Genomic DNA, 17,050 nt, shown 5'->3' with positions numbered 1-17,050 from the left:
TGCTCTTTTACTAATTATTTAGTTGAAATATGAATATTTAGTATTTATCTAGATATTTCTTGCCATCCTTAGTGACTTTCTTCATGTTGTTTTATTAATTCTGTTAAATGTGTGATGTGGCCAGTTTGCCAGTAAAAACATTTTTAAATCTCCAGTAAAAAGAATGAATAAGACAATTATTATGAACAATTCCATTCTTATTTTGTATCGTGGGATAAGTCTATAACTTTATGGGGTGTGAGTTGTTATATTATATTATATTTGATCATTTCAGAGAGCACAATGGGAGAAAGCACATTAATTACATTTTGTGGAGAAAATGATAAAATCCAAGAGTAATTTAATTTGACCAAACAAAATTTGTCTCTAAACCATAATTAATGTCCCGGGCACAAATATAGTGCCATAATAACAGTGAGACATAATTGACCTGTAGAGTTTAAATAACTATATCACACACACACACTGTCCTTTTCAGTTTGAAACGGTGCCCGACACGACAGGCTTCTCCAACAGTGTGACACTGAAGGGTTTCACCATGAAGATGGAGGTAACACACACACACACACACACACACACACACACACAGTCGCTCAGACAGAGTCACACACCTCTCTCCGCTCCTCACCAGGAAGTCCTGGAAGCTAAATGTGAGCCCATTGACGAGGTGCCCCCCCAAGGGGAGCTGGAGATCCTCAGTGTGAACTCCCTGAGGCGCAGCGTCAGCCAAGTGATGGACGGGAAGTCGACAACGGGAGACGGCGACGACGTGTGGGACCCGAACATCTCCGGCCACGACAGCGGGATGGTGAGAGAAACGTGAACCGGTTCAGAGCACCCCGTTACACAGCAGTGACATCACAGATCAACTGGTATTCCACGGCATACGTTGCACACATCTTCACAGCTGTGCCCCAAAATACAAATTTTAAAAAACAAAAACATGGGGAAACACTGAGACTCGTCACACAGATGTAGAACACACACACACACACACACACACACACACACACACGGTTAACGAGCTCCGTCCTTCTCTTTCAGTTCATGGACGACGAGGAATTCGTCGACACCGTCAAAGGTTTCAGCACGGTGAGGAAGGAGCACACCATGTTCACCGACACCAACCTGTGACCCGAGGACGACCTTTGAACTCGGCGAAGGCCACTCGCTCGCATGAAGCCCGGCTCTTTATGTCGGACAGACGAGGGGAAAGTTTCTTTTCTCTCACGATGAAGAAAGAAAAGAAAAAAAGAACTTAGCTGGTGAAAAGATCACTGGAGTAACTGTGACGACTGGGAGGAGATAAAAGTGGAAATGTTATGGCTCTGACATTAAAAACACGGATAACTTCTTTCTGAGTGAGGAGGACTGTTAGTTAGTAGACTCCACTTTGAGGAACACCAAAGCTTCTGTACGCTGATGCAGCAGAACATATTCATCTTTTTTATTTTTCTCAAGAGAGCACTTTTTCACCATGTTAATTTTTTTTTTTAAGAGGCGTAATACTCATCGTTATAATTTTTTTTGTTACCGGCATATTTATTTTCAACCAACTCTCCATGTTGTGATCTTGACATATTTTTGTCTGTCTGGTCGGTGGAACTGCTGAGCAACTCGTTACATAAAAACCCCGATTGATCTCAATATTGATGAAGCACATTTGATATGAAAATAGTTGAAATAATATACACGTGTAGATAAGTTAAAACACGCTTTGATATCAATATACAGCATCTACAGATGCATTACTATAGCGGTAAAGATACACCTGTAGTCATGTCGATTCATGCTTTGTTGGTCCTGACTGACGGCATCACGGAGGCGGAGCTTCAACCCTCTGGCTTCCTCCTTCAGCGCCGTCAGCTGCACGCCGCCATGTTGAGAGCTGTTGAGAAGCAATAGAAACGCTCCCATCTCGTGTAAAGCACGATTTAGGTTATTCACGGAGTGGCATTCATGAGGAATAAACAGACCAGAGAAATAATATAAATGTCTCTTTTCAGGTTTTCTTCAGTTATGCAAGACTTTTAACTGGTTATAACACATTTTTTAAATAAAGAGCACATCATATGCATCAATGTCACTGCTGTAAAAACAACGAGTCTCCACATTTGTTTCTTTTAGACAAACTGATGGATAAAGTATTCCATTGTTCTTCAAAAGAAAATATCTTGTTAAATCATAAACATTGAAAAAAAAAAAAAAAAGTCTGAAATTGTCACAAAGCTTAAAACGCATACCGTAGCTCATTAAAAGTTTATGTTTGAGAGATACATGTTTTTAAAAAAGGACAGCATGGACAGGTAGTGGGTAGACAATGGCTCAAATTAAATTACAATAATATTGTACGTTTCACAAAAAGTCATCGAATTCTTCACATATTTCATTTATTTGAAATGAGTTGCAATGCATTGTGGGCATAAGAAACACATGTACCATTACAGTCCATAATATGGTTACAAAAATGGAACATTTACATAATAAATTAATATACTGCAGTACCACATTATATTGCATGTAAAAACAAAACGAGTCGGTTTAATGTACAAAATCTTCAGGCATTTACAAAGGCAGCCTCTTTTTTCGGTTGCTTGTTTCGTTGTACATATATAAATATAAATCTCTAAATTGCAGTTACACCGTTATGTCTGATAACTAGAGACCAGATGAGGGGGTTCTGGCCCGAGACGGGATCCACGACTGCCATTTCGAATATAAAACTAAAAAGGACCTTCTTAGCTTTTGTAAAACGAGGATCAACTGAAGGATGTTTTCTCTAAACGCGTCAAGAACTTCTGATGTTCAACTTTGCCCTTTTTCGATATCTCCCGACCAGTTTAAATGAAACAGCTTTTTGAGTTTTCTGCATTCCACCTGCAACACGCACCCTGTCCCTCTAGTGTGATATCAATGTCTGTAAACAAAAACAAATTAATGCTTAGATTGTGAATAGTAGATACGACAGATGCGTATTAAATAGTTAAATATAGCACGACACGCTTTTTCGTCTTCTTTTGACAAAAAGAATAACAATGGAACCCTCAAATTCAAGCAACCGTTTTGTGCGATCTTCCCCAACGTCCATTAACTTTATCACACCCCTTCGTCGACTTCCTCCTGCCCGCCTCCTCCTGGCCACATGCACGACAATGTTTTAAACCAGTCAAAAATAAAATTCCTTGTTCATCGCCACTAGACTGCTAAACTCCAAACGGATGCTACTGTCCCGTTTCATTTCCAGCTACACCGACTACTACGAAGCGGCGTCTCGGACCTCTTATCTGTAATGCTACCCTGGTCTAGAGGCTTCTATGATCACCTCCACTGGCTCGTAAAAAAAAAAGTGCAGCAAAAGTTGAAAGTCTAGCTAATAACGTTATTGCCAGAAACATAGAGAGACTCAGGAATGTCGGTATCGTTCAGAACCAGATGTAAACTGCCAACACTGATGTGTCGTACCTGAGAGCGAGGCGAGACCTGACGGGGTCGTAGCTGGTGATCTGAACGTCAGTGGGCCGACAGACATGCGGCGCTAGATTGGCGGTACGAGGTTCTAAAAAGGGGGTGGGGGGGGTCGGGTCGGGGGTGCATCAGTGACTTGGTGTTGCACCAGCCAAGATGTCGGGAGACTTGCATGAGACGCGTTATACAGAGAGCCGGAGATATTTTGGACTTTTAGTTTCGAGCTACAAAAAAAAAAAAAAAACACTACGATTCCCCATATAATGCATATCAATAGTGTATTCTCATTCGATTCTCACATCTTTTAAACTCCACTCCCTGTGTTTGTAACAAAGGCTCGGTGGAGTACCCCCCTTTAAGGTTGAAATGATCATGCTCATGATGACTAATAAGGTAGATAGATGGATGAAGGACAACGATCCTTCATGTTGACACGTTTTGGCAGCGCTAGCTAAAGCGGCGAAGCCTCATCTAACGCTAATCTAGTGAGACGCACTCTGAAGTACATCCACCATATATTCCGCGACCGGATCACTGACAGACTAAAGTGCTGCTACGAGATTTCCACAACAGTTAAAGGGTTCATGGATAGAGAAAACCCACAACTTATAACAGAAGCTTAACTACACATTTATTAAAGCTAACATTATCCTAAACCACAATATTTATCTTAATGACGCGACGAAGTCACTCATTTTCAAGCAAAAAATAAAGTTTCACGAGGTATTCTCAGACTCGTGTAATGACGACTCGTGGGAGGTGATAAAGTTGTTGGGGGCGGCGGTCACTACTTGAGGGCTCAGAGGTCAATGGGCAGCATTTACTACATGATGTTGCCATGTGGTCACAAAAAGGTGGCTACTGGCAAGTCCCTAATCTCACTAAAAACAATTCTCTCTCCAAAAATATGCTTTACATGTTTGTTCATCCAGCTTTTAAGTTTGTTCACTTTTTTTTTTTTCTTCCCTTTTTCAAAAAGTTAAAAGTTTTCCAAAACTGTGCAATTTTTTTTTATCGTATACAAAATATTTCATTTTAACATTCAACCCAAACCAACATGCAAAAAAAAGACGGGTTTATCCTACGAATTTGGATTTTAAATTTCGAAAAATAATTTTTAACCCCCGAGACATAAATCATAAATGCCGTTAAAAGCAAAAGCAAAAAAAACAAAAACAGGATTCATGCTCAAGACCGGCCAACCACTCCAGAGATTCTGGATTTGTTTTTCGCCGTCAGGCATGAACGATGCCGATGCAAATACATTAGATTTACAAAACTGCATTTCCCTTGCACAGGTCTGCTGATGAAGCTCGTGGAATTAAAATACACCTGACCCTTCTCCATCGAGAAGTGACATGCTCAGACTAATACTGATTACTGGCATTCATACACAAGTCATCATGCAGTCAGGGTATACAGGGTTGTAGCGCTCGGGCATTAAAAGGATAAAATATCACATGTGAAAAGAACTAGAAAGATCAAAGGAGTTATATCTAGAGTTAAAATTGTAGGACAAAACAAAACAGTGGCAGAGTAGAACGAAAAAATAAATGCCACAAGGAAAGAAAGTCGTCGTAGTGAAAAAGGAGTTGAGAAAGGAAGATTTAGATTGTTAATCCATTTCCTGGGTTCTTCCCAATTACCAGAACCCTCTTCTGATGGTCCGATGAACTGTTCTGGAAGCAGGAAGGCTCGCCTCTGGCTTTACGTCGGACAAAGCACTGTGGAGACAAGAACAGAAGCGGCCATGACCAAAGCTGCTCTGACGACCACCGTAGGCACATGAAGAAGAGCTGAACATGATGGAAGAGCAACTGCCACAGGGGAAGAGAAGAGCGAGAGAGAGAGAAGACACAGGTGAGAAAGCAGACACGAGAACAGCTGCTACCACAAGCTCGCGGTAACGGGGAACCGCGTGGACGAGTGTGTTGGTGTGTGTCGGGGGGGGGGGGGGGTAGGTGGAGTGCAGCCACGAGCACCGCACAGCACGATACGTTAGGCACGACAGCGAAGAGCGAGTGAGGGAAGGCTGCCTGGGGGGAGAGATAGTGAAACTACAAAGACGCACAGAGAAAGAGAAGGAGAGAGAGAGAGAGAGAGAGGGGTGTTTGACAGGGCTCTGAATGGAGGGCTGGAAGGTGAAGAATCTTGTTAATGTGTCAGTGCCTAACAAACCTCAGTTTCACTGCTCTCATACCAGAGCTACCCAGAGGACAAAGCAGCACAGACGAAAGACAAGGAAGGTACAGGTCAACAGTGAAGGGTGGCAAGACAAAGCATTGTTCCACCCCTCCCCCTTGAAATTCATGTTTCGTGTCGAGTGCTACTTTTCTCTGTGGAATCCTGTTTTTTTTTTTTTTTTGTTCCTATCGTCAGCTTCCCTGGAAATGGAGAATGTGAATGTTGCACTTCCTCTTTCAAGCCAAAGGGGACATGGGATGTCGCGACACACTTCTAAATATGGAGTACTGCTATCTAACATACGGGGAAGCGGTTAAAACCGACCGAGGATGCATGCTTACCTTTGAGGATGTAGTCTGTTAGCAGGGCAGGGACCTTCTCACTGTCGTCCCTCATGGCGTGGAGGACTAGCAAGGAGAGAGTAGCACATGCATTTAAAAACATAGACATGCATCGAGGCAAAACAAAGAAAACTGATTGAACAGTTTGAGGTCAAAACAAGACGACCACATCCAATTTGGTCAAGTGTGTGTGTGTGTGTGTGTGTGTGTGTGTGTGTGTGTGTGTGTGTGTGTGTGTGTCGCTCCACTCACTCTTTGTGAGGATCTGTAGGTCTTCTAACACTGGGGAGCCAGTTTTCTTTTCGTAAGGGATGACTGTGGTTAGGTACTGAAAAAAAAAAAAAAAAAGATCATGTAAGACACAAGGAAATAATAGTTATAATAATTAGTATAAGGACAATAAGTCTCTTCACTAAGTCCCTCCCCTCGAACACAGACCGGCCAATCATAGCGGTCAGCTCCGCTCCACAGACTCATGCATTCATCACATTTTCAGGCCGTTTTGTGGATTTTGTTTGATAACAATAGTCGTTACGCTGGGAGGTTGGTTTCCAATGTGATAGCATTAGCACTTCTCTACTAAACTGAATGCTTCTGCTTTTTAATGATTGTCACAGTAAATAAAGCTCAACAGGAACAGAGTTGTTCCTTCATTTTATTGTCTTTGGTCTCGATCGCCAGCTTTACATTACATTTCATTTTATCCAAAGCAACTTACATTCATACACCGTAGACACAGCTACGGGGAGCAATTCAGAGTTAAGTGTCTTGCTCAAGGACACGTCGACTAGGTCGGGGATCGAACCTCCGATCCTCTGAAGACGGACCTGCTAACCACTGACCCACAGTCGCCAGCTGACGTGGTGGTTCACTTTCTACACTATTACAGTAAAAGTCCATCTATAATTGCCAGACACATATTCATTGCACAGAGATCTATCCAAAATCTTAAAATGTAAAAAAAAGGTGATAAAATGCGATGCCGTGTTATGAAAGTTGACATATGGACATACGGTGCCTGTAACTGGCAGTTGGTTGAGACTTAATAGAGTAAATGTTTACTGATGCCAGCAAAAGAAAGCAATGATGATGCAACATGATCCTCTTGGCTTAAAACAAAAAAGGTAGAACAAGACGTGCAAACAGTGAAAAGCTGCAAAATATGAAATAAAATGACAAGTGAAATACAGAAATCAACCACAAAGGAGAAGAAAAGTTGAAAGTAAATGTTTGAAGGTTTGACACCAAACACCAGCAGTAGCTGTGGAGAAGGAAACATGCCAGAGGTAAAAAAAAACAAAAAAACACAAGAAAAAGGGACAGAAAATATCTGCAAAGAAGAAAAAGAAACACGTGAGTGCAAAGAAAGAGCAGGGGCACCTGTTTGTCCCCTCCTGTGGTGCCAAAAGTTTGACGGAGGCCATTTTGAATGACATTGGAGAGTCCCTCCAGAGTGAGGAGCTACAAGGAGTGAGAGGAAGGAAGAGGGAAGGGGGGGGGGGGGAAAGAGAGTAAAGAGATTTCTATATTAAGGGAAAGGTGGAAGAAAGTGTGAAAGCAGCTCTCCCACGCACACATCATGTCATGCATCATGCATATCTGCGTATACTTTTAAAAGAACTGCGTCTACCACGGCTCGTTAATAGAATCATGCATTCGGGGCATTTGTTTGACGAGGCCTCCCACGCCGCGTCGCCGCGTGACTCACCGTGCCCGGGATGTGCGTGCTGGTGGTCCTGTGGCCGTTGGGCCTGGTTGTCGTCGTACTTCGGATCTTCTTCTTCTTCCGCAGCAGCTCGCGGTGCTCCTTCTGTCGGTTCTGCACGTCGATCAGCAGCGAGATGAAGCTGTTCTTCACCTGTTTTGGGTTTTTTTGAGACACAACTCCTTGATTTATGCGTGTTTTTTTTTTTTTTTTTTAATTTAAAAAGGATCAAACTGACATCTACTTTTGAATTTCTGTGTTACACAACGCTCCAAAAGAAAACTATTTTTAATCCCCCGTTAAAAATACGCTGTGACATTGAAGCAAATTACATTTTAAAGCTGCCAGTGGTTCAGTGACACCAGCCTACAGAGAACTGTGAGCCCTGCAGTCGGTTCTCGTGTCACGGATGTTCAAATGCCTGCGTCTTCTTCAAATATAACATTTAAAAGATTCTTTTACAAGCACACATATACCATATAATATTACTTAGGAATTGTCAGACTGATAATGACTCTAAAGTGCTGTTAATAATAATAATAATTTGGCCATGTTTGGACTGTTTCTTTTCGCAAGTCGTCGCCTCGTTGTGGTGACGACGTGCCGATGCAGTTAAAAGAGGATCAAAATGAAAGTACCTCCTTTTCATAGTCCAGTTCATCTCGCAGGGCCAGAGCCCGGATCAGCTCTTCACTGTAGCGGCGAATGGCCGTCTCCACTTCCTCCAACGTCTCGGTCAGCTCAGACACCGACAGCTGATGCAGCCCTGAGGGCGGCGTGCAGAGAGATGAGGAAAAAGCATGCAAGAGATCAGTCGAGTTGATGAGTATTCAGCATGAGTGGTTGGCGGTTCGGCAGTTAATGAAATGGAAACACAACATTATATTGTTAAATATTCATTCCCTTCTAGCGGGCTCCCAATAGACCGTCGGTTAAATGTCACATGGGTCAACAAACAACCTGGTAAAAAACTGAGATGAAAGATTATTTTCAAGCGAACAGAAATGCATTAACCATTCACGGCTAACCGTTAGCGTCCAGGACCAATCGTGAGTCACGAAAGCTTGGAAATCTGTACAATATGTTCAAAATGCATTTCTCATCTCTCCATGCATCGGTGCACATAACTTTACAGAAAGTTAGATGTTCAGGGCGACCGACTCTTTTCACACGCTCTCAGGCCACACAATGACAAAGTATTTTATAATAGATAGCGCCGGGGAGGACACTGACAGCACATGATGCGTTACATGTTATATATCAAATGAAACCGTCAGTAAAGAAGTCCTTATTTGATCAAACAGTTCCCGTAGTGTAAACTTCCCACAGCTCGGGTTAATTGATTACTCTAAATTGCCTCTCCGGGCTCGGCTGCAGCCCCCCCCCCCCCCCCCCTTGTGACCCTGAACAGGATAAGCGATGAAAGATAATGGATGGATGGAGTTTCCGTAGCAGATTTGCTGAAAAGCTAAATGGATTTCCTCCTCAACAAGTCGCTGACTATGACCATATGCAATTTGAAGTATTTTGCCATGCACATTACTGTCAACTCCTTCACGGCCGCGGGAGAAGTGCAGAGAGAGAAGGACGAAATACATTAAACAATGCTGTAAACGTTTTTTTTGTGCAGGTAAATACATTTTAGAGCATGTACGCGCTGGTAGATAAGATTGTAATGATAAATAAAAACATTACAGTGAGGTGCATAGTAGTAAAAAAGTTATAAAAAGGCAAAGTAGAAGTCATGTGAATTTAAGAAAATGTGTTCCAAATGTTGTGTATTCATCGCAGTGTAAATACACTTAATGACAATCATTCTAACTAATATGATAAAACAGACTAGATTCTTAATATATGCAGATATCAGAAACTAAATCCACAGACTTGAGGCGAACTGGGTGCAACTTCTTAGTCTGCACCGGTATGACACGACAAATTGTGCTCAAGACAAATCTATGCGGTTGATTATACAACATGGAGGAAAACCGGAATTGCTGTCAGTTTGCATTTGTGACATATTACGCAAGAATGGTAGTGCGTGTGTGTGAGTGTGCGTAGCCGTTTCTTCATGCAGTAGACAGTGCGACTCATTGCACTTCATTGAGTGATTTAGAGAACTGTCAAATGGCTGTAGAGTGTTAAAAAGGCATGATATTAAAAGCTTTATTCTCTTCTTGTAGAGGTTTTGGTACTCACGGTCCTCGTAGCTGGTGTTGGAGCCGGAGCGTTTCAGGGCGTGGAGGTCTTGAGACAGCATGGACAGGTCGGACTGTGAGGGACTCTTATCGTCCTCCGGGTCTGGAGACTCCTGCATCATCTCCTCTATCTCCTCGATCACCTAAAACACACACACACACACACACATATATATATATATATATATATGTTCACACACGCACGGTACCGCATTTCGACTTTTATATGTGGTGAATTAGTCGTTTATAGGTTTACGGGTGTATGCGAATATGTGACAGCGTTTTCTGTGGTAGTTTTATGGACATAGAAGAAAAAAGGTTTATCATTTTACAGCTGTCATTACGACTGTTCCAGGCCAGGAGTCCTAGTCTTTTACAGAGATCATTTGGAGTGATGTAGCATGGTAAGGGGCTGTGTCACACAATAATATGTTCCTCTCCACGGATGTTTGACCTAAAAGAAGTGCAGTCTACCATTTCAACCTTAACATAACATAACATAGCCCTTTCAGACGGCAGTGTTATTTGTTTTGCTACAGGAGAATGTTAAAATGATTTTCTAGGGCAAAACAAGTTTTTTTGGGGGTGTTTGCTAAGACTGGAAAATTCGTCAACTGTTTTTCAGGTTTTCCAGGACGCTCGGGAGCCTGGTTGATGTTTGTGTACGACACATGAAGAGCAGCGGGGACGGATGCAGTCAAACCAAGAGTCTGTCGTGAGTCGTTACATCATTAGAGATACAACAGTTTGGACTGTCACGAGCAAACAGTGAGCAATAAATGAATTCTTCCAGGTTGCTATTTTGGTTTCGCTTAGTTTCACTCTGTTTGTACTTTGTCGCTGGGAAAACACTTTTAGATCTTCAGTAAATCTAAAAATGGTTTATAAAAGCTTCCCATGAACAAATATCCCAATCAGAATTTGACATTTTGGCGTGTGCATGAAGCCAAAAGAAACTGAACTGAACATGCTCTCAACATCATGACATGCTAAAACAAACATCAGAACTTCTTTTGAAGAAGTGAAGCTGAAGAATGGAAAGAGAGAGAGCGAGAAAGAGAGAGAGCGAGAGAAAGAATGACATGCAGCAAAAGGGCCGTGGGTCGGACTCAAATGGACTGATGCTAGTGTGAAAAGAAAAAGAAGCGTGTTAAAAGTTACCTGTTCGGCCGTGTAGAGCGGCTCGTCGCTGATGCTGGAGACGATGATCGAGTGCATATCCATCTGCTCCCTGAGCTCCTCGTCGTCAGACAGATCCAGAGACTGGTTATCCATCTTCTGTCCGTTGGGGAAGGAGGAAGGGAGTTGTGGAGGAGGGGGATTTGAGAGGGAGACAGAAAGAGAGAGAGAGACAAAAACTTGGATGAGACAACAAGCAGGTGGTTTCGCATCTTCTCCTGCAAGGTTCAAAGGCTGCCTGGAAATGTAGCCTATGCGTTTACTATGTGCATTCATTGTGACACTTAAGGACTCTGTGTGTGTGTGTGTGTGTGTGTGTGTGTGTGTGTGTGTTGTACCTCATGTTCAACGATGTTGAGGGTGGGCAGGTGTAGGGAGCGAGTGTGCGATGTCTTCCAGTCCACCGCCATCACGTTGCCATAATTATCTGTCAGAGCGTTCCACACCCTGGAGGAAAGAAAGACGGGGTTCTCTGCTTCAGTTTGGGTGAAGGATGAAGTTGTGAGCAAAGAGAAGACAAGCGACGAGTTTTCGACACCCTGTAGATGAGACAAGACCTGCTTCCTTCTCTTTGTTTTACTGTGACACAGCGTTACTTGGCGGTGTCGTGTTCTCGGCTCACTCACTCCTTCCCTCCCTCACTGTGTTCCTGCTGCAGCGTCCACAGCAGCCGCCTGAACACCACCGACAAAACGCAACAACTCCTCCATCGCGTGGCATTTTCCCAAATGTCTGCCGAGGGCATTAGTTGTTTACAAGTTTTCGGATATTATCGGACGATTAAGAGACCGCGTCATTGCACTGACGGAGTGTTGAATGTTTGCAATGCACTGCCGAGTTATCGCAGCCGAGCAGATGGTGGCACGCGGTCTGTCATATACAAACAAGAACACTGTTCAACTGTGAAATCCATCTTTCAATCACGTGAGGGACGGTCGCAAAAATGTGTGCACATATATCCAATTAGAAAGAAATGTTGCTCAATTAACTGGCGGTTAGTGGTTCCCGATAATTTAATAAATCCTGATTTATTGAATTGAACTTCATTGAAAAGGTTACTGCAATTGTATACACACTAAATTAAAACTGCCCTTTCCCCCCATGGTCCCGTTTGGAAACAAACAACTGTCGCATTGTGCAGGTTTTCAAATCACCTCGACAGAAAATAGAATCTGTGGAGAATATTAAATTCACGTGCACATGCAAGTCACTGTGTTTTTATTCCGGGCCCTCGACTGCTCCAAGCAGAGCGAGGATAGATGCTGTGAACCCATGTGTCAGAGAGGCTCTGCATCGTCATACCCTCTCTTTCTCACACACAAACAAACACACACACACACACACACACACACACACACACACACACACACACTTACATAACTTACATGCTTCCCCCTGAAGTGCACATGCACAGCTCGGGGGAGTGGGGGGCTGAAGAGTTGTTCTAAATAGGGCAACGGCTGGCGGGAAATACTTTTGGTGCCTCAAGCAATGACACTGTGTCGGACATGTGAGTGCGTGATCAAATACACGATTAGCCCTAGTTTCACTGGGAGCATTTTACTTTCTTTTCTTTTTTTCCCCTTTTTTTAAAAAAGGGACAATTTTGCTCGAATATAGTTGTGTGGATGTTCTTTTATCTTGAACACATAATCTGCATGCACGACTTTGCTTTGAAACAATTTGGTTGCTCCATTCTCTCATACACACACACACACACACACACACACACACACACACACACACGACACACACACACACCCTCCTTGTCATCCCCGTTGTTCATCTCCTCCGTGGTCTTTCTGGAGATCTTGTTAAGCGCCTAGGCACGTCCTGCCTAAGTGCAGTCATCCAGAAAAGACTCTCACTGAGCTTGGCACCGCTCTTTGGGCTTCTACGGGCCGCTGTCCAATTAGTCGAATCCCTGCGTCCTCCGTTTCTTCATCTTCAACAACCATAGATGCTTCTCTCCCAGCCTTCCTACATTTCCCCGAAACAGTCAGAGCGCCATTAACTGTGAGACTGTTACAGTTATGTGCGTTGACAAGCTCTCCACTATTTTATTTATGACTATCAGATCAAAAAAATCCAGTGTCTGGGGTTGTTTGAGTCTAGTCACAAGTCCTCGGTTATTGTTTCAAAAGGGACAGACAGAGATCTGTGCAAAACCTGCTTGACAGGCATCTGATATTATTATATTAGTTGACGAGCACTAGTTCAAATGATCCCACAGCTAATACGACCATTTGACAGAAAAATGAGTGGCAACTATTTTATATTATATTATATTTTCGACAATGGGTAATTTGTTGAATCCCTAAAGTGCACTTCTAGTTCTAGTTGTAGAAATATATAGCGTTCTTGTTCAAATGTGACAGTTTTGAAAATGTCACCTTGGAAATTAGGAAATATATATTGCACCTTTTAGGAAAATAAATCAGCATAACATACATATTCAGTTTACAACAATAAACAAAACAAAAAATATATAGAAGCAGCAAATCCTCCTTTGAGAAACTGACTGAATTGATTAATTGACCATCAAAATATATACTAATATGTTTATCGACTAAATGTTGCTGCTCTGTAGCCGATCCTAAATAAAAGGTCATTCATCGCAGCCCTTAAACGTTGCATTTTTCAATCGTATGATGTTTTAGTCGGCTTCTGCAATCGATATGTTTTCATCCCAGCTAATGTTACGACTATGTAAGCAACGCTCTCCATCTCAATACAAAATGGTGGTCTTCATCTGACTTAGGTGATGGAGTCACAAACTCAATATTCAAGTCCTAGTTGGGTCAGATACAATATTCAAACAAAAGAAACACGTGCATACATGACTAACTTCCCTTTTGGTAGAGAAGGCAACGCTTTTTTTCTTTTACATACAGTGCATTGTGTGATTAGATCTAACAGTTTGACAATGTTGCAATGTAACAATGTTGCAATGTGCAGAAGAAGGCAGAAGGCAAGAGGAGGGTGATGTATGCAGCCCACACAGCTCAGTAGTCACAGTGATGTCCATAATTTGTGTGGGCTCGGTGTGACTGTCTGCTGCTGGGAAGCAATAACATGTTGTCATGTAAATGTCTAGTTTTGACATTGAAGGGTCTACTGAGACCCCGAGCCTGAGACGAAGAGGGCTGCTAAGGAGGAGAGAACAGATGCTGACAGTGTACCCTTTCATACATAATGCCATTGTATGAAACGGGCCATATTAACTTATGTAATTGTATGAAATACCACAACGTGTCTGTTTGCAGTAAGAAGCAACAGCATTCACGTTATGGATCAGTGGTTTTAATAAATAACATAAACCAATATATCCTGACAGCAAGTACTGGTAACGTGGCAGGAAAACCTCCGATTTCTTCCGCGCGCGCACGCAGAGACACACGCACACGCGCACACACACAACTATTAAAATATGCTAGCTAATACTTTGTACTTGATATTTGTGAGACTATACTGTATTTATACTTCTCTGGGTCTGAATGAAAACTTACATTCAAGAGTCTAGTAATGAAAAAAGGTGTCACACACACTTTATAATAATAAGACCGAACGTGCGCGAGCTCGCCGGCAAACTTTGGACGACACTGATTCCAGCTAAGCTAAGAGCCCCCCCGGTGTAACATCAACGTAAGCTTAGCTAGCGTTGGCTAAGAGATTAAAAAGTTAGCGTAAATTGAAAAATTCGCGTAAAACTCGCACTCACTCGTCGTCCTTCAGGTAGCTGTCCTCCGTGATGGGTTTAACGGGCGCGATGTTTTCCGTCGCCGCGTTGTAGTTTCGGAAACACACCGTCAGCTTCTCGTCGAAGTCTTGGACGAGGTCCTCCATCGATTTGAAGCTGCAGATCTCGCCGGAGAAACTGTTGTCCAGGTCGGAGAAATCGTCTAGGCCCGACGACGGCTCGCCCACGTTGGAGTTCAGCAGGTCCAGCTGGTCGGCCGACGCCGAGGCCGGCTGGAATTCGTTAAAGTCCTGCCAGTCCTCGTCGAAGTGGGCTAACGGCGCCGCCATGACTGCCGTTGGAGCTCGGTTGACAGCCCGGTTAGACCCCCTCTACGGTGCTCTGTTCTCGGCTTCGAGACACTGGACTAGACGACGAGACAGAGAGAGCGCGAGCGAGAGAGAGAGAGAGGGAAAGGGGGGAGTGGGCGGTCCGGTGTGACGTCGGTTTGGACGCCACGCCCCTTCAGATGGAGCAAAACAAACCCACGTCAGCTCGACTTCTATATGGTTTGATGTGCCGTTTATATTCGACATATCGATATGAGTCAGAAGAGACTGCACTTTAAGTGTATTTATATGTACTTTTAGGAAAACAGACAGTATTTATTATGCATTTTTCTGCAGTAAATACAAACTCACCGCTTTCCCGAGTGTCTCATTCAAAATACATGTTTTGCACCACTCAAGATTGAATAAACAGCAGCAGGATTTTAAAGATGGATTCCCTGCCTTTTTTTGAAGGGGGGGGAGCCTGATTTGGAAAGTAACTACATGCATTTAATCTACTGTACATACATATACAAAAGTAATACCATAAAATAGTATGCATTTGAAAGTAATATAAGATGTCAGAAATCATGCCATTCCGCATAATGAGTATCTAATAATCATTTAAATGTTTTCTTTTATTTCTAACTGAGCATTTCTGGAGTGTAATATTGTTTTAATTAAGTATTATATCTCAGTATCACTGCTGAGTTAAAGGTATTGGGTCCACTATTGATTATTGGTCTTCCAATACCTTCAACACGTTGATCTTAATGAGGTGTAGATCTTTAAGCCTTTATCCCATATTATTTTGTTTCAGTTTCTGGGTCCGTGTCCTTTTTTAAATCCTTTCACAATTGCATTCTTATATTTGACTTGAATGTTGTTTGTTGTTGTTGTTTTACTTAGATTTAGCAATTGACCACCAGGTGGCGTAATGAGTCTGCAGTCCTGCAGTGGTCTTTATTGAATACATAATACATGAAATACATACACACAAAATGTTTAATATAACCACTATATAGTGAAATAATCCTGTACATTTAAAAAAGATATCTCATTATTGTGAAATATTATTTCATTATGTATTTTTTTTACTGCAGGTCATTTTCTATTCAGTCCAGGAGTTTAAATTCCAAAAGATCAATTTTCAAGTTCTTTTTAAACTTCATAACAATATTTTATTTTTCATCACAAAGCCAATATAAGACAAAAAGTTCAGAACCAGGTGTGCTGTCTACAAAGCAATGTTAAGAAATGCATTGGATTATTTCACAATTCCATGGTTGTATTATATATTTGGTCTGTATCAAGTCACATGATTATTTACTTCATTTTTAATATCGAAAATGTTGGCTCTCCAAAGATATTCTCACATTTTGTCAGCACCCATGCCGTGGACCCGCTTAAATGACACGTTTTCTATAGAAATATATGGCCAACAAGATTTACTCAAAAATAATGCCACTTTATTGCCAAATTGTTCTCATTATTCCTAATGGCATCAAAGATAGCCTTTTACCAGATGGTCTGGTGCCTGAAATTGCATTATAAACAACTGAATACAAAGTAGAATTTTGGCAGATTAACCCACTAGAGACCCTTTGCCACATGCTTTGCCCAAAGCAATGATTATGGGCCAACCTGGGTCCATTTTTGCATTGAAAGGGTGGGAGAGATGGGTTTTGAAAACATTCTCTGGGCCTTCGCAACATATTGTCCACATCAAACTCCCATCGGCCTTTTTCCCCCCCCCCCTTTTCCTTTTTCTTTTTTAAACCCCTGAATGCTTTATTGAAAATATGCATACGTGACACTTTTCCTACACAACGATACAAAACAGTACAATCACTTTTGTAAATAACACATTGAACGCAAAGCCACACGTCACCCCTTCCTAGCATATATCCCAAGGAGCTTAGAGATGCTACAGTAAGCCCTTAGTATCCCCCACCCCCACCCCCACATCACCT

The 17,050-nt window shown here is 42.3% G+C and overlaps 1 protein-coding gene across 1 annotated transcript; it reads right to left on the bottom strand.

Moving 5' to 3' along the window:
• Nucleotides 1-2,372: 2,372 nt before the first annotated feature.
• si:ch211-57i17.1 (uncharacterized protein LOC565010 homolog) lies at nucleotides 2,373-15,247 on the bottom strand. The gene is made up of 9 exons (XM_034527480.1): nucleotides 14,791-15,247; nucleotides 11,408-11,516; nucleotides 11,052-11,168; nucleotides 9,892-10,033; nucleotides 8,334-8,461; nucleotides 7,699-7,848; nucleotides 6,243-6,318; nucleotides 5,991-6,056; nucleotides 2,373-5,189 (listed from the first exon to the last, which is right to left on the bottom strand). The coding sequence occupies exons 1-9, from the start codon at nucleotides 15,096-15,098 to the stop codon at nucleotides 5,173-5,175; spliced, it is 1,113 nt and encodes a 370-aa protein (XP_034383371.1). The 5' UTR covers nucleotides 15,099-15,247; the 3' UTR covers nucleotides 2,373-5,172.
• Nucleotides 15,248-17,050: the final 1,803 nt, after the last annotated feature.

Source organism: Cyclopterus lumpus, chromosome 24 (assembly GCF_009769545.1).
Source record: "Cyclopterus lumpus isolate fCycLum1 chromosome 24, fCycLum1.pri, whole genome shotgun sequence".
Taxonomy (NCBI): Eukaryota; Metazoa; Chordata; class Actinopteri; order Perciformes; family Cyclopteridae; genus Cyclopterus; species Cyclopterus lumpus.
The sequence above is the reverse complement of the archived record's forward strand: the minus strand, read 5'-3'. Positions and strand labels throughout refer to the sequence as shown.